The sequence below is a fragment of the Jaculus jaculus genome, chromosome 8, assembly GCF_020740685.1.
Source record: "Jaculus jaculus isolate mJacJac1 chromosome 8, mJacJac1.mat.Y.cur, whole genome shotgun sequence".
Taxonomy (NCBI): Eukaryota; Metazoa; Chordata; class Mammalia; order Rodentia; family Dipodidae; genus Jaculus; species Jaculus jaculus.
The window spans coordinates 75,861,274-75,880,800 of NC_059109.1; the positions used below are offsets into that span (position 1 = coordinate 75,861,274).

The 19,527-nt window shown below is 47.7% G+C and overlaps 1 protein-coding gene across 16 annotated transcripts in view; it reads left to right on the forward strand.

Moving 5' to 3' along the window:
• The window catches only part of Rimbp2 (RIMS binding protein 2), a 247,665-nt gene that overhangs the window by 176,128 nt on the left and 52,010 nt on the right, over positions 1–19,527 (forward strand). For 11 of the 16 annotated variants that reach the window (XM_045156310.1, XM_045156309.1, XM_045156316.1 and 8 more), the window contains 3 exons: positions 6,337–6,441; positions 12,822–12,872; positions 14,409–14,429. In XM_045156310.1, the coding sequence (XP_045012245.1) occupies positions 6,340–6,441; positions 12,822–12,872; positions 14,409–14,429 (174 nt within the window). In that variant the 5' untranslated portion in view covers positions 6,337–6,339. The remainder of the gene's footprint in view (positions 1–6,336; positions 6,442–12,821; positions 12,873–14,408; positions 14,430–19,527) is intronic. The other 5 variants (XM_045156313.1, XM_045156318.1, XM_045156324.1 and 2 more) reach the window with 1 other exon arrangement.

The window sequence follows — 19,527 nt, forward strand, 5'->3', positions numbered from 1 at the left end:
TTGGTCTGTTCATGGAACAGTGCCACCAACATTATTAGTGGCTCTTTTGTTCTCACTTAATTTTCTCTGGAAACACATTCACCCCACTCAGTGGTGAGGTTACAAGCATGGGTAACCATGCCTAACTTTTTACATGGGCTTTAGGGATTAAAGTCAGATCCTCATGCGTGTGTGCTCAGCCATCTTTCAACCTCCACTGAGACATTAAAGGGGTTCTAGACTACCTTCATTTTCCCAGTTTGAAACACTAAGATACTCTGGCTAAATTAGATTCCAGCTCCCAGAGCTCACATGACTCTCTCATTCTGGTGAATGAATATGATGACATATATATGGAATATAAAGTCATACACCACTAAACACAGCTTGCTGTGTCTTTTCCTGTCTCCTCCTGAAGACAGACACTGTGTGTGTGTGTGTGTGTGTGTGTGTGTGTGTTCATAAGGCTCTGGATAGGAGGAAACTTCAAAGAAAAGCCACTCTTTCCAGTATATAGAGTCCACTAAACACAGTCATGAAGACCTGCTAAGGGAAGCAGTCATAGACAAGTCCAGAAGTATGTCTCCCAAGTGATTCCTAGATAAAACTGACATTGAAGATTAACCATTATGCTACCTGAGCAGACTTGAACAGTTATATAACACATCTGGACCTTGTTTTCTTTCTCTGTAAAGAGGAATCAAATTTTTCCTCCTTCCAGAGATGTCTACCATCCAAAAGGAAACCACAAGATGAGAACAGCCGGGGACAACTAGAGACAATGGGTGCAAGGCCCTCTCAGTCCCTGTTATAGGTTGCTAGAAGGAGTCCTGGAGAACTCTCAGTTCTGTGCCTCTTTCTGTCTCTCCTTCTGAAGCAACAATCTTAGAATATACAAGCCATCTGATGGAACAAGAGAGAGGCGAGGAGGAATAGGGGTTCATCATGAGAGGAACATAGTTTATCCTCTAAGACATTCTTTCACAGCCTAAGATTAGCTGAAGTGTCTCTGCAGACATAGATGACCCTAAACAGGCAATGCTCTCTACAATGGATGTGTGCCCCAGCCAGTCTGGACAGAAGATTCAGCTGGCTCGAAGTGCCTGTCACCTATCCTTCTCTGGCTGGTTCACAAACTTGCTAATATCAGATACCCAGCCTTGCCACAGCTCATCTGAGTTAGAGTTGTTCTCCATGTCCACTTTTCTCCATAAACATCAGATTCAAATATAATTTCACTGGCTGAGGAGATGGTTTAGAGAATAAAGCACTTGTTGTCTAAGCATGAGTACCTGAGTTCAGATCCCTATAACTGATATCAAGTGGGTATCAGAAATCTCAGCATGCCTAGTGTAAGAAGAAATGAGGAGACAGGAGAATCTTCCAGAAGCTCAAGGGCTAGCCACTCTGTGGAACTCAGCAGGGAACAATGAGAGCTCCTGTCTCAGACAATGTGGACAGTGAAGACTGATATCTGAGGTTGTTTTCTGACCTCCATACACGCACTCTCCACCTCTTTCTCTCTTTTTCCCATTTTTTTGGCTGAAGTTATCCACATCCATATCATTTGACCCACATTAATCTGGAAGCAGTCTTATACCTGAGACTTTCTCCATGAATCTTCCCAACTCCATGCCTTCTAGAAGGAAGCCCACACAGTCATTGCTCTGTGCCTTCTGGTGATCTGTGGCATACAGCTCCATGCCTGAGTAATGTCCACATTTGTCTGATGTTCCTTGTGAGGAGCATGGTCTCCTCCCCTTTCTAATCACTTCCTTCCGGGTACTAAATAAAGAGCACCCAGGCTACATTTAGCTGTACCCAATTCCAAAATAAACAGAAGCTCAGAGAGATTAGCTGGAATAATAGTGCAGTTAAACAGCTGCATGCTGGCTCATCCTGTTCACACCAGGTCAGATATTTGCCTGCCTCTCTTGGGGTCTGATTACAACCATGGCATATTTACATTTTTTTTGCATGTATATGTGTGTGTGTTATATGTGCATGTGTGTATCCATTTTTGTACATATGTGGGCACATGTATGTGTACAGTTATACTTTCACAACTGTGTATGTGTGAAGAACAGAAGTCGATGATGTCAGGTATATTACCTAATCACTCTTCATCTTTTTTTAAAAATATATTTTTATTTACTTATTTGAGAGAGTGAGAGAAAGAGAGAGAGAGAGAGAGCCACTGCAAATGAACTCTGGATACATGTGCCACCTTGTGCATTTGGCTCAGGTCCTGAGAAATTGGACCTGAGTCCTTAGGCTTTTCAGGTAAGCGCCATAATTGCTGAACCATCTCTCCAGCCTCCCCACTCCCTTCTTTTTGAGACAGGGTGTCTCACTGAACCCAGAACTCACTATTAGACTAGGCTAGCTCACCAGTGAGCTGCAGGGATCCTCATGTTTCCTCTTCCCCAGCATTGGGGTTGCGGTTGTGCACTGCCACATCCGGCATTTTTGTGAGGGCACTAGGAACAGAAGTCAGGTCTCATGCTTGTGTGGCAAGCACTTTATCTACTGTGCCATCTATCCAGCCTGGCTTTGCATCTTCACATTTTTGGAAGGTGTCCTGGCTCTGCTGCATGCTGGCTGTGTGGTGTTAAGCAAGCAGCTCGACTGCTCTGAGTTTTGTAATATAATGATGAGAGCACTGACTCAGTGTCCAGGGAACTTGCACTGGACTCAGCAGAGTGCTGGCACATGGCAGGTGTGTCCTTGCCTCAGACATGCTGTCATCTCACCAACACCGTGGTCACTAGTGGTCCTATTGGCAGAGCCCTGGTCACCTCGCAGGTCAATGGTCACTGTTAGGGGGTACTGTGCTTTGGATGTGGAATGTTCGCCACAGGCTCGTGTGTTTGAAGACTTTTTCCTAAGCTAGTAGTGCCACTTTTGGTAGGTTGTGAAGCCTTTCAGAGATAGGGTGTAACAGGTGGAAGTGAGTCACTATGGGCCTTTGAGGGTTCCTGCCCTACCCTGCTCCTTTGGCATGGGCCATGTCCACAAAGGCTCCGTGCTCCCTGTGCAATTGACAGAGCTATCTACTGCTTTGTCTTCCCTACCACCATGGGTTGATGCCTCTGATTGTTCTTCATCTAAGTGTTCTGTACATTAGTGATTAACATAAGGGACTCCCAAAGTCCTTTGGGAGCCCTGAGAATTCCTAATGGATGACTGCAGGGCTCTGCCAGGTAGCGTCTGTCATATCTCATGTCCCTAAGAATGTGTGTGTTGTGCATTGAGGGTTGGTAAAATCATGCCAAAGCAGTAGTGGGGAGAGGGGAGATGGAACTTCTGTAAAGGTGTTGCTCAAAGTTTTCAAGACCATACTGGCAGTCACAGCATGACAAGACCCGCCAGCCACAGGTCAAGTCCAGCTCACAGGAGAGCTCCATTGACAAGCATGGCTGTCCTGCCCAGGAAGCAAACCTGTGGGCTTGAAATGGGAACAGGTGCTAAGGGTTTAGTTGGCACCTTTTGTTCCTGTGTACTTCTGAGGATTCAACCAACCCAGATGGAGAATGTTCTAAAATACCTGTACTGAGCATGCAGGAGCTTTTGTCATGACTCCTAATCAGCACACTACTCCTTTTACACAACACCGAGTTTCTCATGTCACCGGGGAGGACTGCCGGCATATGGGAGGAAGCGCATGGACACATGAACACTGTGCCATAGTGAAAAGGGGCCTCAAAAACCAAGCACTTGGTCCCCTTGGGTTTCTGAAGTAATCTCCCAGGTATTGCAGATGGCTATGTATACTGTTCCTACCCTGCTGACAGACCAAAAAAATAACCTGTGCTAATTCATTCAAACACGTTACAGCAACTAACATGATGCCCGTGTTTCATGGGTTTTTGCTCATATTTTGGGGAGTTCTATTTTCCTATCATCCCAAGTTACTGTGAGAGTTTCTATAGCAACAGTAAAACTATCACTTGTCTGTGGAGGTGTGGATAATTACAGTTCTGTAGTTCCCTGGGAGGGCTAGGGAGACAGTAGAGGGCATGCAGAGGTCAGTGGTCCTTCACTGCACCCAGGGGAGACTACTTCACTGACTGACAGACAAACCCCATTACCTACCAGTCATAGCCCTTTGTAAAGGAAAATGAGAAGTCTCTGCAGACTGCCAAAATGGCTCAGCCCGGGCTGGGGGCATGGTTCAGTAGTACAGCATGTACCTAGAGTCCCTCAGTGAGGGGCTGGAGCATGTTTCAGCAGCAAAGTGTATGCCTAGAAGCCACAGTAAAGGGCCAGAGGTTGGCTCTGTGGTAAAGCACCTGTCTAGCATGTTCAAGGCCATGGGTTCTGTTCTATTCCCAGTACAGCAAAAACAAGCAAACTCCAGCACTAGCTTAGGGGGGTGGCACACACCTATTATCCTACCCCTCAGGAAGCTAAATTTCAAATTTGAGGCTACATATCAAGATCTTGTTCCCAAAATAAATGAATAAATAAATCCCTAAATCAACTAAATAAAGAGCAAAAAAAAAAATTTCCTAAAATTAAAAGAATATCAAATTAAAAATAAATAAAAATAAGTCACCCAACCAGTTAAAGGCAAGGAGGAAAGTGTTCTGGGTCCCTGTATGATAACCTGAACTTGTTTATGACCCTCAAAATGCCAGGTGGCATGTTGAAGGGGCATGTCCACAGGGTACTCAGCAAACAGAAGGCTTTGTGCCTGTCTGGCGGGATCAACTGGCCTTACTTCTGACTGACCCTGACTTCCTGGGTGGTCCATGTGAAACCTTTTCACTTTGGAAGGAACCTGTACCTGTTGGTAAAAGATTAAAACTTTAAAGTGTTGACCACAAAGTCAGTTTAAAGAAATGTTTTTATTATTATTTGCAAGGAAAGTGAGAGAGAGATAGAAAGAGAGAGAATGAATGGGTATGCCAGGGCCTCTACCCTCTGCAAATGAACTCTAGACAACTGAGCTCTAGACAAATGCACCACCTTGTGCATATGGCTTATAGCAGCACTGGGAATTGAACCTGGGTACTTTGGCTTTACCAGAAAGTACCTTATCTCTAGCTCACAAAGTCAGTTTTATTTTATTTTTAATTTTTTATTTGTTTGATTTTTTTAAGGTAGGGTTTTGCTCTAGGCCAGGCTGACCTGGAATTCACTATGTAGTTTCAGGATAGACTTGAACTCATGGCAATCCTCCTACCTCTGCCTCTTGAGTGCTGGAATTAAAGGTGTGTACCACAATGCCTGGCTTATTTTTTATTTACTTATTTGAGAGAGGATGCAGAGAAAGAGAGAATGGGCATGCCAGGGCCTCTAGCCACTGCAAATGAACTTGAGACACATGTGCCTCCTTGTACATCTAGCTTACACGAGTCCTGAGGGAATCAAACCTGGGTCCTCTGGTTTTGCAGGCAAGTGCCTTACCTACAAAACCATCTCTCCAGCCCTTATTTTTATTTTATTGATTTTGGGTTTGTTTTTGAGACAGGGTCTTGCTCTAGCCCAGGATGACCTGGAATTGGTGGCCTCGAACTCACAGTGATCCTCCTCTGCTTCCTGTGCTCTGAGATTAAAGGTATGCACCACCATGTCTAGCCAAGGTCACTTTAAGACACATCTCATAATAAAAAAGTACAGAAATGAAAATTCAGTGTGACCATTTTTGCACTTGCCCACCTTGTTCCTGTGGAATCTATGGCAGTTTCCCTGAAGGATTCACACTGAGCTGCTCTGTCGCAGCTTCTCATACACAGACCCTTCCTCACATGCATGCGGCAGGTAGTGACTGCTGGTCACTGGGGACAGAGCATTAGATTTTCCACAGCCTTTTGTGCTCCCCTTAGGGTCTTCTGACTGGTACCTTGAAGAGCAAAGGTGAGCATCAGACCTTGGGCTCTGGAGGCTTGGACTCTTGTCTTTCCAACAAGGACAGACAGATGGCCTCTAGGTGAGGAGCTATCTGTTCTTTGTGACCTTCTGGTGGCTGACTCATAGGAGCCAGGCTAGCTTTAAGGCCCTGCAGGCAGGAACAGATATGTGACTTGCCTGGTACTTGCAAAATACCTGAGCAAAGACAGAGAGAGAGCAGTGAACACTTTCCCACGCACCACGAGCAGGAAGAGGAGGTTCCCTTCTCTCAGAGCTGCAGCTCTGCCTAGCTCCTCGCTGTGAATGTAGACAGTCAAAGCAGGGGAGGACTCCTCAGGGACCAGGGTTTCCCCTTAGTTCTGCCTCCTTGTGGAAAAGCCCGGGGACTCTGTGGAGGAGAGGCAAGTGTTGCGCAGCTCCTGGGGGTGGCAGGAGGCAGAGCGGGAGGGAGTGTTATCTGTGGTGGTGGGCCGGGCACTCAGGGCCTCCCTGTCCCCACAGCATATGCGTGAAGCTGCAGAGCGGAGGCAACAGCTGGAGTTGGAGCATGAGCAAGCCCTGGCCATCCTCAACGCCAAGCAGCAGGAGATCCAACTTCTGCAGAAGGTGAGCTTGGGTGTGTGTGTGTGTGTGTGTTGGGTCAGAGAGGGTATATGTGTGTGTGTGTTGAGCCTGGGTGAGTAGGCATGTGTGTGTTCACTTGAACAGTGTATACTCTCCTCTGTCTGGAGGGTCTCAATGGCCTTGTCCCCCTCTGGGTCCTGGTTTGCCTTGGCTGACTCCAGGCTTTGTTGTGCAAGGCGTAAACCAGTGTAAAGCCCTCCTGTCAAATGCTGGGGTGGAACGGAGAAAAAGATGTGTGATCAGTTGCTAGGAGGGGCATGTCTTGCTTTAGCCTCAGGGGAGCAATCTATAGCACTGACTTAATTTAACCTGCAGAATTGTCCCCTTCACCCTAGTTTGGGATTATGCCCTGCCTCTTGAGAATGCAGGAATTAGGCCAAAAGGACTTGATGTCTGCAGTGCTGGTGTGCAGGGTAGAAGGATAGGAAGTTGCCAAGATTGAATTCCCATCTGAGGCCTGTGGCACATTCATGCCATAGCTGAGTATGACATAAATGAAAGAAAGAATTTGCTTTATAATTGCGCTGTGTAATGATGTTATTAAGTGGTAAACCTAGTTTCAGAGCAATCTTTATAGAATGACCCTACTATCAGAGAGAAAGAGAGCAAGAGAGAATGAAAAAGATCAAGGAAGAGAAAAATCAAGAGAAAATAGGAGAAAGGATCAAGGAAGGAGGAAAGCAGCAATGGGGATGGAGAGTCAGGGCCAACCCTCCAGAGTATCATGCTGGGTAGGGCTAAGGAAGTCAAACCCCTGCTGTCCTGTTCTGTCTCTTTCCAGAATATGTAGGAAGATCCTGCTTGGAAGAAGCATGGGGCTGGGATGGGACTGAGGAGCTGAAACATGGAACCCTGAGGATGGCTCTCCTGTCTTAAAGCCCAGTGTCCTCAGTCCCTGTTCACCCTTTCTCTTACTGGAACAGTTGGTTCCTGCAGGGGAGCTTTTCCACTGGAGTGTCAGAGGGAGAGAGCACCCAGTGGCAGGGCTTCTATTTTATTGGGGCTGGAATACTGGCATGGGCTATGGGGCTGTGAGCCCTGGCCTAGCACTGGGCAATTAGGTTAAGGCAACAGGTGGCCCCCATGCTTTCCATGTGGCTCCCTTCCTGGTTGATAGCCTGGTCAAGTCTTTGATCTCACAATAAACGAAATGCATTGTTCCCCACACCTGCTGGTGATAGTAACCTGCCAGCTTTTCCCAGCCATAGTTTATCAGCAAGAGGCAGCAGGTAGAGAGATGGTTTCTGATGACCTTTCTCTAGTTAATGACTGAGACTTCATATTAAGGATAGATTTCATTAAGCTAGCTCTGATGGGGCCTATAGTAGCCCTATCACCTGTCATAACAAGTTGGATGGCACATTGAAAAGCAATATTTTGTTAGATGTTATCTGGCAGACACATTGGTGGGTCATGGGCAGAAATATTACTCTTATCTTCTTCCCAAAGGCTGGGAGGGGCCTTGGTGACACTGTTGCCCATTCATTGCATCTTGGAAGATGTGTCCCCAGGCGGTGTCTGTCTGAGACAGATAAAAAGTCTGAGAACAATATTGTTCAATAAGGGTGACAGATTGTTACTTCTTAACAGAATGTTCTCCAGGAAGTTCGAGTGACCCATTATCTCTGTTATGTGTATCTGATCCCCTGATCCTTTGTCTGTGCATTCATTGTGGTCTCCATTGGAGACAGAGGAAAAGAAAGTGGATGGAATATGAAAATGAGAATTCTGTAATTTTTTAGAGACTTTTTTATTTTCAAAAAATATTAAAGAGATTGAGGATAGAAGGAGATGGGTGAATATCTTCCCGTTTGTGGTCAACTCACTTCCATGGAGGATGTGCTGACTGCTCACTGGTGCCATCATCCTGAAAGCAAGTTCTGTGTCAGCCACTCAGCTGTGTTAGAAAGGGAGACATAATGATCTGTGAGGCATAGTGAGTTTGGATACTATCCCATCAGGCTGAAGGAAATGACAAAGGCAGTTGGCCAGTGGAATGACAAATACCAAGAAGGAGCTGAAAAGATAAAGCAGTAGTTTGAAGGGCAGTGACTCTGGATAGGATCTAGGTGAGTAGAATATATCCACCTCACTGACTGGGACAGGAGCATAAAAGGACAGGGACCAGCTACTTGGTCCTTGTAGGAGCAGGTCAGATATCTGAGAGTTGGGGAAGGCCAGAGTAGCTACGAGGCAGGCAACCAGGCATAAGCCTTGAAAGCAGGCCTGCAGTCTGGGATGGTGTCTCACCCACTGAGCTACAAGCTTCCTTCATTGGTCTAACACTTGGCTGGAAATGGGCAGGATAATAGTCTCAAGTTCTGAGACTGTGTAGGCCTTCAGATGGTTTTAGGGTGGTGCTACCTTGAAAGCACTCCTTGGCCTCACTTGGTCTCGGTGTCCATGGTCTAGTTCTCTCTTGTCATGGCAGCTATATGGCATGGACTTAATGCTCAGGGCTTAGTGCTCTGCAAGTATAGTGCAGGTTTCTGGAGTCCTCCTGCCACATAGACCCCTATGAGCACCAGGCACACCCTCTGCCCCATCACTGTGCACTAACACCTAGCCATCTTGCCTAGTCCTGGGGGCTTACATCCCTAGGTATGGGCCTGTAGCTAGTGCTCTGCTCATATCACAAGTTCCTATGTTCACCTTCGGCTGGCCATCAACCTCCCATTCTGTGATGCCCTTCTCGTGTGCCTTCCCAGGGATGTAAGCATAGCATCTCTTTCCTGCGCCACTGAGCTTCTGTTGGAGTTTGTGGCTGGCCGGTGGAGCTCCTATTCCTGATTCAGTGTCTACCACAGCTGCACAGTCCTCCTGAGGGCTCAGGTCTCTAGTGTACCCTGAGGCCCCAGCCTTGGCCTCTTCCCTTGGGCTGGGCTGCTTTGGGGAGGTCCTCTCTCTGTCCACTGATCCTCTCTCTGCTCCCCTTTGGAAGACTTGTCTTGTGTTTGTGTGAGTCTGCACCCAACTTGGGAAAACAATAGTGATGCCATCCACGGTACAGCCCATGTCCACTGGGCATTGGTGAGATACTGACTCCACTGATGAATTCTGGCTATACCTTTTATCATGTACTGAGGGAGTCTGAGAACTTGCTTGTCACCTAAGGCATGACACCCTCCTCTTCTCCATGACATAAATGATTACAAATGGATTAGAGGCCTTATAATGTGAGCCTGGCCCCAAGATTGCTTCTCCAGGGCCATTTATGATCCAAGAATCCCAACGCCTCTGTGGCTGTAGATTTGCAGTCTAGGGCAGGTTGTATCCTTGCTCCACAGACCACTATATGAGCAAGAGCTTGCCCTCTGGAAATAACACTGTAGAGTGTTGTTTGGTTCTGGAGTGTCACTTTGGTACTGAAGTGACATACTGAGCCATTTGTTGATTTCTATGTTTCTCTCCAATGTCTCCACTTTTCCACTGTGTGTGAAGGGCAAAGTGTGGCATGGACTGACACTGCATGGACTCAGCGTAGCCTTGGCCTAGGAAGGGCCTTGTGCATGCTAGTCAAGCACTCTGCCATAAGCTGATGCCTAGCCCATGGCTAACCCCATGGCTAACCTCAGCCTTGATAGATGTCAGCTCAGTCAGGGACCCTATTTAAATCCTTATAACCTTCAACACAGTAGCAAGAATCCTATTTCCTTTTCTGTGATGCTGACTAAACTAACTGGAATAGAATACCCAGTGCTCAGCTCTATCCCTCTCCAATTTCCCTAGTACCAGATAGCTCTGGTGTTGAGCATCCTGTACCCCAACCCTAGGTCTATAAGGGACTTCCGCCTCCCTACCATGTGTGCACATCTCTCTGGAAATCATCTCTGCCACTGTAGGCTGCCCCTTCCTCCTGGACATCTGGCTGTCCAGGTGCAGGGCCCCTTCATAGGCTTCCTGTTTCCATGAAGGTCACGCTTCCCCTGCATGTTGGTGGTGGCCCCAGAGCGAGCCTTGCTTGAGCTGCTGCTAAGATTTAGCAAGAATTCAGTTTCCAATTTTAAGTGTTAAATTTAACAATCTATTCCAATGGCCCAAATGGGCCAGCTTGGAAGTAGCCTACAGAAAATAAACTTGATTGTCATCTGAAGCGGATATGGAATTGCTATTGCCAACTTGGCAGGGGATCCTATCATGCCATGGAGCATTTTGTTAATTTTGAATCCTGAGTGTTGAAAACTATCTTTGATGCAATTGGCTCAATGGCAAATTATTTATATTCCTTATTTATATTCTCTGGGAGTTTGTCTTTCTTTTTCTGTTTTGTTATTTATTGCCATTCTTGCTGGTTTTGCTTTGAAAGAAATGATTTTGATTTTTAGCATTGGTGCCTGAGTTGAATTTAAGAATGGTTTAGTTAATATGCTGTCTTCTCATCACTTACCCAGCTCTTAAGCCCTTGCTGGGCATATGTGAGAGTGAATGCATATGAATGAACTGCGTGAAATCTCAGGCTGTTTCTTCTTTGAGTCTGTGCTAGGAGCCAAGTTCTTACCTCAGCACAGCCCACACACAATCTTGCAAGTGAGAGGCAGAGCTGCCGACATAATGCTCACTTCTTTCTCATAACCAGGCAAAATTCACAGTGGACTGTGCTCTGGAGACAGAGACTCCTGGGTGTGAACCTTGACTCTATAGACTCCTTATTAGGATGGATTTGGAGATAGGAAATTGGAGGGACAGCAAAAAAAACTTCTTCAAAAGCTACAAACTGAGGACTAGGTATGTGGCTCAGTGGGGAAAGTGCTTGCTTAGCATGCTCACATCCCCAGTACCACCATCGCTGGGTGTGATGGTGCACATCTGTGATACCAATAGTCCTGGAGGTGGAGCCAGGAGTATTGGAAGTTCAAGGTCATTCAAGGCCAGCCTGGCTACAGGAGACCCCATTCAAAAAAAAAAAAATTAAACTGGGCTGGAGAGATGGCTTAGCAGTTAAGGCGTTTGCCTGCAAAGCCAAAGGACCTTGGTTTGATTCCCCAGGACCAACATAAGCCAGATGCACAAGGTGGTGCATGCATCTGGAGTTTGTTTGCAGTGGCTGGAGTCCCTGGCATGCCTATTCTCTCCCTCTCTCTCTCTCTCTCTCTCTCTCTCTCTCTCTCTCTCTTTCTCTGCCTCTTTCTCTCGGATTCTCTCAAATAAATAATAAAAATTTTAAAATCTGAAGATTGTCTTTGAGCCATGGCCTCATGAGATGCCCGTCTCCTCCGTACGGCAGTACAACCCCATCTTCCCCGCCGGCCTCAGGTTCTCCAGCATTAAAGTGGGGAGCATCGTTTTCTTAACAGTGGGTGATGGCATTCATTTACATTCTTGATTTCTACTGATAGATAACCCCAACAGGAAATTTTGTAACTGTAACTACAGTTTGACAAATCCCAAATGTATCAGAATTAATTTCTTTGTCTCCTTTTTGGTCAGCTTTATTCTTGGTTTCTAAGCCGAGGCTCCCAGACTTTCCAACTTTGCCCCTTATGGTAGCAAGATGGTTGCAATTGGTCCAGTGTCTCCTCTTCTCAGCTAAGTCCAAAAAGAAAGGAATCTCCCTGTCTTCCAGCATTCCTAGGCAAAAGTTCCTTTCTGGAATTACACCTTTTGGTCATCCAACAAACCAGTCATGGAAGATCCAGGACTATATTCAACTCTGCATAGGATAGCCATAGGCCCAGAAAATCTAGCTGTCTTTCCCAGGGGAGAAGGCCAAGCCAACCAACACAACACAAGCAGGCAGAGTGCTGAGGCTTCTACAGTATGAGGCCAGGAGCAATGATGCTAGGCCTCAGGTTCTCATTAATCGTCCTGTGCTTGGCAGCAGCCATCATGAAGAATTTCTTCAGTGAAGCTTTTATAGATGTTCTTTCTGTGGGGAAAAGGGTGTGACCTTAACTACTGGGAAGAGGGTAGCCCCCTACTGCAGGTTGAAAGGGCAAGACTCTACCCATGATACCTCCTTTAGGCCAGGGGGATCCCAGGTGGACCTGGAATTCCATAGGGTCCAGCTTACAGCATTGCATCATGCTTCCCAGGCAGAAAAGGATGAATGAATAGAAAGCATAGGTAAGCCCACTGCTCCCACCCAGGCTCCATCCAGAGAGTCTCTCCTCAGTGGTAGGATCTGAGCTGCTGCCCTTAGGGCCAGCCAGTACCATAGGTCTATCCTTTATGTCTGTCTGGCTTCCCATGCCTCACACCCAGCCAAGTCCATGCCATCTGTCCCAGCATGGGTGCAGACTCTAAGTATTTGGACCACTGTTGGGAGATGAAAACCCACAGGCACACCCTGGCTATTGCAGCTTCTGATCCAAGTCCTTCCTCTCTTGCCTAACCACTCCCTCTTCTGTCTTTACCATGAACAGGCTCAGGTTGAAGCTAAGAAGGAGCACGAAGGTGCTGTTCAGCTGCTAGAGGTGAGCACGGGTGCCATTTCCTCACTTGGGTGGGTGAGGTTGGGAGGACCACACAGTGACCTGCAGAAATTATTGGTGCCATCTGCATACCAGAAACCAGATGTCAACATTCCTACTTGTAACACAAACAAGCTATCTCATAGGTACCATAAACATTTCTTTTTTTCTGAGTTTTATTTATTTATTAGAGAGAGAGAGAGAGAGAATGGGTGCGCCAGGGCTTCTAGCCACTGCAAACAAACTCCAAATACATACGCCACATTGGGCATCTGGCTTATGTGGATAGTGGGGAATTAAACCTAGATCCTTAGGCTTTGTAGCCAAGTGCCTTAACCACTAAGCTTTCTCTCTAGCCCTTAACATTTCTATCCTTACTCATGAGGAAGAGAGGTATGGCAATTCTCCCCCAGCCATACAGTGCTGGGGTCAGAGCTGTGTGCCTCTGTGGGCATGTGCCCCTGGGCTAGCTGATGGGACATGAGGGAAAGCAGTTTCTTCTGAAAGAGGTATTAAGCTGTTCCTGGGAGTCTATCCTCTGAGGGAAGATGTGGGAAACATTGATGAAACGTGGTGCTCCTGCTGGGGAGACATTTGCAGGGTCAGAGAAAGGAGGGTCTAGAAGCCAAAGTGGTCAGTATCAGCCAGGACACCTTCCACATAGAAGTTACCTTCTCAGCTACCTGCTGACTTCCCTTGGTGACCCTGAAACAGCTGGGATGATACACCACTCTTCACCTCTGCCTCTTGGTCCCATGCCAGCTTCCTTAGAAAAAGGTAGACAGAGGAAGACAGAGCTCTTAGGGATCGTCAGGGTCCTTTGTCATACATTCTTCCACACACAGCAAGCAGTCACAGCCAGCCTACCACCTCCAGAGGAGAGAGGCCATGCAGTGAATGGGACAGTGGCCTAGTGGATCATCCCAGGTGCCTGATACCAGGGCATGCTTTCCAAATAATGGATGAGGCTGCCCTCTGCAAAATGACCTCATCCCTCACCCCAGGGCAATAGCTGCTACTGAATATGTCACTTTCCAAAATCTAGTCCTCCCATAGGAAAGGTTCTGTAGCTTCCATCTCATATGGTAACATTGATCTTTGGCAGACATCCATTAGTTAATGAATATCTGAGGAGATGCACGTGATGAATGGCAAATAGAAAAAATATATGACACACAGAACCAAATGGCCCACCTGCTGACAGCCATCCATCAGCCTGGGGAAGAGGCTGCTTTTCCTTGTTCACATGGCTGGTGAAACTTTAGTTTGACCTCCTCTGGCTAGAAACAAGTCCCTAACCCCAGTTTCCCCAAAGCCACCATGTCATTTCTGTCTCCTCCAGAGCTGCTGCTAGATACAATCCTGCTGCAGCCTGTCATGGCACTATTGGTGACATGTGCTTTGAACTGCACTAATGACCACAACACAGCGTGTCTTGGTCAGGATCTGGGAACAATGTTGTGGGTATGGGCTGCTTGGGGTTTTGTTCTTTCATTCATGTCATTTTCCCATGATTGTCTTGCTTGGCTTTCCGCTCAGAACACCCTGGACTGCATGCAGGTATTTAGCACAGCATCTCTGCCCACCCCTGCCCTCCTGTTGCTCTCCCCACATGGGCAGCCGTGAGCTTGGGCTATTTGTCTTCCTCTTCACCGCCTCACTCCCCACTGGGCTCCTTGATGGTCTGACCCAGTACATGTGGTACTCAGAGCTCTTTAGCCCCAAACTAGCATCAGAATGCCAGTACTGTTCTTGGGATGTTGAGCTGGCCTTGTGCACACGGCTTCCTTTCCTGCCAATGATGTGAATTCAGATGACCACAGTGAGGAGACATGGCTGGGACTGACATGTGATTTGGGGATTCCTGCCTCTAGCCCACAACTTCATCACAGGTCATCAGAATTCACACTGGCCCCTGAGTGATTGTCTTTCCTGTCCACCTGGAAGCCAGCAGCAAGCTCTTTCCATGGAGGGGGAGGAGAGGGTCTTGTTCTTTCTGACCCTGAGGTTGAGGGCCATCCATGCTCTCTCTTAGAACTCAGAGAAGAGCAGCTTTTAGTACTTCTAGAGAAGGGACTCTCAAAGAGGATCCCAGACTGGCAGTCTCTGCATCAATCAGATCATGTTGGAAACACAGGTTCTCAGGATCCTCCAACCAGATGCTCTGGGGCATAAGTCTGTGCCTGATGTGGCCCTAGAGAGCGCAAGCAGCTGAGGCTCAGTGTTCTCTGCCGAAGACAAGGATAGTAGCCCTCTTTCCTTCCCAGCTTAGCTTCATGGTCACAAGAAGAAGTGGAGCTGGGGAGTGTGTTACACTAAACCCTCAGCCCATGTCTGTGGATGTTTCCAGGCCCAAATTCCTGGTGAGTGTGTGGCCAGTGTACAGAGTGAGGAGACCACTGTGCAGGACACCCAAGGAAAGTCCACATCAAAGGACTTTGGGCTGGCATGGGGCCCAGCACAGAGAAGTGTCAGGAGAGGTAAAAGCACAGCAGAGTCTCCAGGTTTTCTGTTAGGCAGAGATGAACAAGTAGATGCCGGCTTTCAGGAGTGGAATGTGTGGCACAGATTGGAGGAAGTTCCATCCATGCAAAGAGGCAAGAGGAAATAGCAGCAGCAGTTTAGAGTGCTTTTTTGTGCCAGCAGTGAACTGAGTCCCCTGGGGATGCCAAAAGACAATGCACATCTCACTGGCTTTCATACAGCCTGGGGGAGGCTGAGGGGTGGCAGGCTAAATGATTTGTCCACAGAGTTTTAGGAGAAAAGGGTGGAATCCTACCTAAGCCCTGCCCTGTTAAAGCACAGCAGGTTTCTGTGCACCCCAACCCCAAGGTGCAGGCAGCTGTCTTGCCTGAAAACATCTGCAAGGGAACACTGGGGATCTGGCAGCGCTGGAGGGACCCGTCCGCCTGGTGACATTAGCACATAGAAGTGAGGGATGTCTCAGCCAGGAAGATGTGCGGCAGAGACCTTCATGCTGTGAGCAGTGTCAGAGTGAGAGATAGTGGTCCAGGCCTCGTAGCCCATGGACTGTCTCACAACGACAAACACCAGTATTGAGTGCTATACCTACAACTTCCAGCACTCCATGGCTGACTAGTTAACCACCTTCATAGTCATTTGCTGTATGTTTCTGGATGTTCCTGGTCATCTTCTCCTGGAGCAAGTGTGCTGTACCCTCACAATGTCTTGTTTTGACACTAAGTGTGGCACATAGCCCCCCGTATCAGCTCCTTGTTAAGAAATCGGAAAGGTAGAGAAACTCATGTGGAGGCATGCAGCAAGGCCACAGTCACGTCTTTGGACTTTACCTCTGCCATTATAAATACTCCACCCACATTTGCAAGTTGCTGCTGCTAGTTATAATTATAGACTCCTTCTTGATCATCAGCCATCTGTCATTGCTACGGTCTGAGCACAGGTACCTGGCTGGCACCCCCACCTGCAGGCAGTCATTCTCTGGGAGGCATGAGCTGGGCCAGTAGAGATGGGTGGGTGGGTAAGCATGTCCACATGGCCTGGTGAGCATATGTTTCAAGGTTCCAACCTACAGGACTCCATAATGCTCAATCCTGAAATAACTATTGCTGTCCAAATGCACCTTCCAGGAACAGGACAGGGGACTGCTGTTTCAGCCTCCTGAAAGCAGATGCCCCTGCTAGTGACACACAGTCCATCGAGGGCACCTAGTTAGTGAGCGGCCTTGGGCCCTCTGCAGCTGTGACCATGTCCAGGGAGGCTCTGATGATGTGTCAGCAGGGAAATCTGGTGACTCAAGGCTTCCATAAGCCCTTATCTCAATTATTCTCTGGAAGCTTCTGGGTTCTGAGATAGTATCCTGCCACTTGAAGTGTTTCCTGTGATGCTTAGAGGGAGCCAAACAAGGGATCTCAGAAAAAGGAAGGTCAGGTCAGATGTGGCTGGGCACAAGATATAAATTCTTTTTTTTTTTTTTAAATATTTATTTATTTATTTGAGAGAGACAGACACAGAGAGAAAGACAGATAGAGGGAGAGATAGAGAATGGGCGCGCCAGGGCTTCCAGCCTCTGCAAACGAACTCCAGACGCGTGCGCCCCCTTGTGCATCTGGCTAACGCGGGACCTGGGGAACCGAGCCTCGAACCGGGGTCCTTAGGCTTCACAGGCAAGCGCTTAACTGCTAAGCCATCTCTCCAGCCCAAGATATAAATTCTTTGTGGTGAATTTGGCAGGGAATATTCTCCCACAGCTCTTCACTGCAGGTTACCCCAAGAGCAAGGCTCACAGCAGCACCCCTATGTGAACAGACGTTTATAAAGTAAGCATTTACTGACAGGCCCAAGAAGGTACTTCTTGTGTTTGTTGGTAAGCTCAAAGATGTCCCAGCACTCTATGACTTTGATGTTGCCACCACTGGCTCTGTGAACACTTGCTCTAGGGAAAGCTACCAGACTGACAGGCCTGGGTGTATGGACACAGAGCCGTGGCACCATTTCCAAGACTGCAAGCTCGTGTCAGATTCATTTAAGAGCAAGACAGTGCTCAGATACATGAATCCAGCCACATGTTTAAATGCTTATCATTTCACCAACAAGTGGTAGCTTCCCCCATTCCTAAGGAATACTATGATCATCCGGTTCTGATCCTGGCATACTAACAAGCCCACCCCAGCCATCAGGATAGATGTACTGAGGACGCCTTTGGGTGGCATAGTTCTTCTGACCTCTGCAATGAGACTGTCATCACAGCCACTGGGTGCCAAGGTCGGACATTCAACCCAGAGGGCCAGATGCCCTCCAGCATGGAGCACTGCAGGTCACAGAGTCAGAGCTATGAGGGGTGGCTTGCTGTATCGATACCCTTTCAGGTATATCTAGAAGGCCAGAGGCACCTGTGGGCCTACAGGACCATTCACCCTGACCCAGCCTGCAATGGGGGAAGGGTCAAGACCTATACCTCAGAACCACAGTATGCAGCCCTGGGTCCATCCACCTCTGGATGTGTTCAGATTCTGCTTATATGCAGAAATACCCATGTTTGAAATGAGAGATTTTATATCAAAAGGAACACACTGTTTCTCTGGAACCATAGACGTTTACTGGGGATAGAAGTGGGGGTGAACAGACAGAACCCACAACCTATCTGCTTTCCCCATCTCCTGAGGGTTCAGTGCCCCTTCTGGCTTTTGCTTGCATTACTGGTACACTTGTCCCATCTGCAATCAGCTCAGTCCCCTTTCCCAGGTGCCACTGGTTGCGAGCCACCTGCTGTCAGCCAGGCAGAGTTCATAAGGTCCTGGTTTTCTGCAGCACAGCTCCCTGTTTCAGTCCCTATACAGTGACCTCTGCACATTCACATGCTCTCCTTCTGCCCTGCAGTCCTCCGCCCTTTCGCTGCCCTGACTTCAGGTTTCGAGAGTGCCATTGTGCCCCAGTGTTCCCACCCAATGGCCTCATTCTGCATGGGGGTGGGGGTGTCCTACACTGCCTCTTTCTGAAAGGCAAACAAACCCTGGCTAGTGTGGAGTTGTCTCCCCTCAGGGCCTTGGATCCAGAACTTCATTCATACAAGTGCTCATGTCCATAGGAGAACTGGGGATATAAGGATCTTGGCTCATGGCGGCCTTGTAGGCTGGTGCGGCTCTGAAGACTGGCTGGCTGTGTTCCTGGGACCTACCACTCTCGTGGCATCTTTATATGCACAGGACCTAAAGGTGTGGGACAGTATAGGTGCTTTTCTGAGTGCACAGAGCAGGACTGTGTGACTATTCAGATGCTGTTTCCTGCTCATTCTCACACCCAGGAGCCTCACCTGCCACAGTAGGTATCCACAGCCCCATTTGATAACTCAGGTGAGCTATCCCTCCATTCACGGGGAGCTGTTTACACTGATGACCCTGCCCTAGCTGCAGGGTGCCTGGCTACCCTGAGGCCTGAGTGGAAGTCCCAGGGCACCTAGAAACATGATGCAGACTTACTACATGTGACTCTGCTCTTGAGATCACACCTGTCTGTCTCTGCTCATGGAATCTCTTCATGTCTTCCATGCTCTATGTGTTTTGGTTCCTCACCTTCCTTAGTGGAGACTATTTTGGCCAAGATCATTCAACTTTTTAAAAGAAGAACCCTGCTGATTTTGTTAAAAAATTGAAGAAATTAATTGTAGGCTTGGGATTCACTAGGTTTATATTTAGAAACCTGGGGTCTCAGACATAAATAGCATCCATTTTGGATGAAGGAGCTGATACATTTAATGCTTGTGGGGGAAAAGAGAAGTGGGAAGAAGGAGGATGAAGAGGAAGAAGACAAAGTGAAGAAGAAAGGGGAAGAGGTAGAGGCGGAACAGGAGAAGGAAGAAGAGGGGAAAAATAAGCATGATGAAGTTTGTCCACTTCTGAGCCCTGATCAGGCTGGTCCTCAGAGTGGCCCATAGTGACATTTCTGAAATGACCGCATGCTTATATAAAAACAAGCAGCTTTTGAGCACCAACTGGATACCTATGTTGGTACTGGGCTTAGAGCAGGAAATAAATCAAATACTTTTTGCTTGGAATTGATGTGCTAGTTGAGGGCCAGGCAACAAACAGGAGAAACCAGCCATGCATGGATGGAATTTTCCAGCTATCCTGGAGTGAGGAATGACAAGAGTACACGTATATGCAGACTGAACAAACCTCCC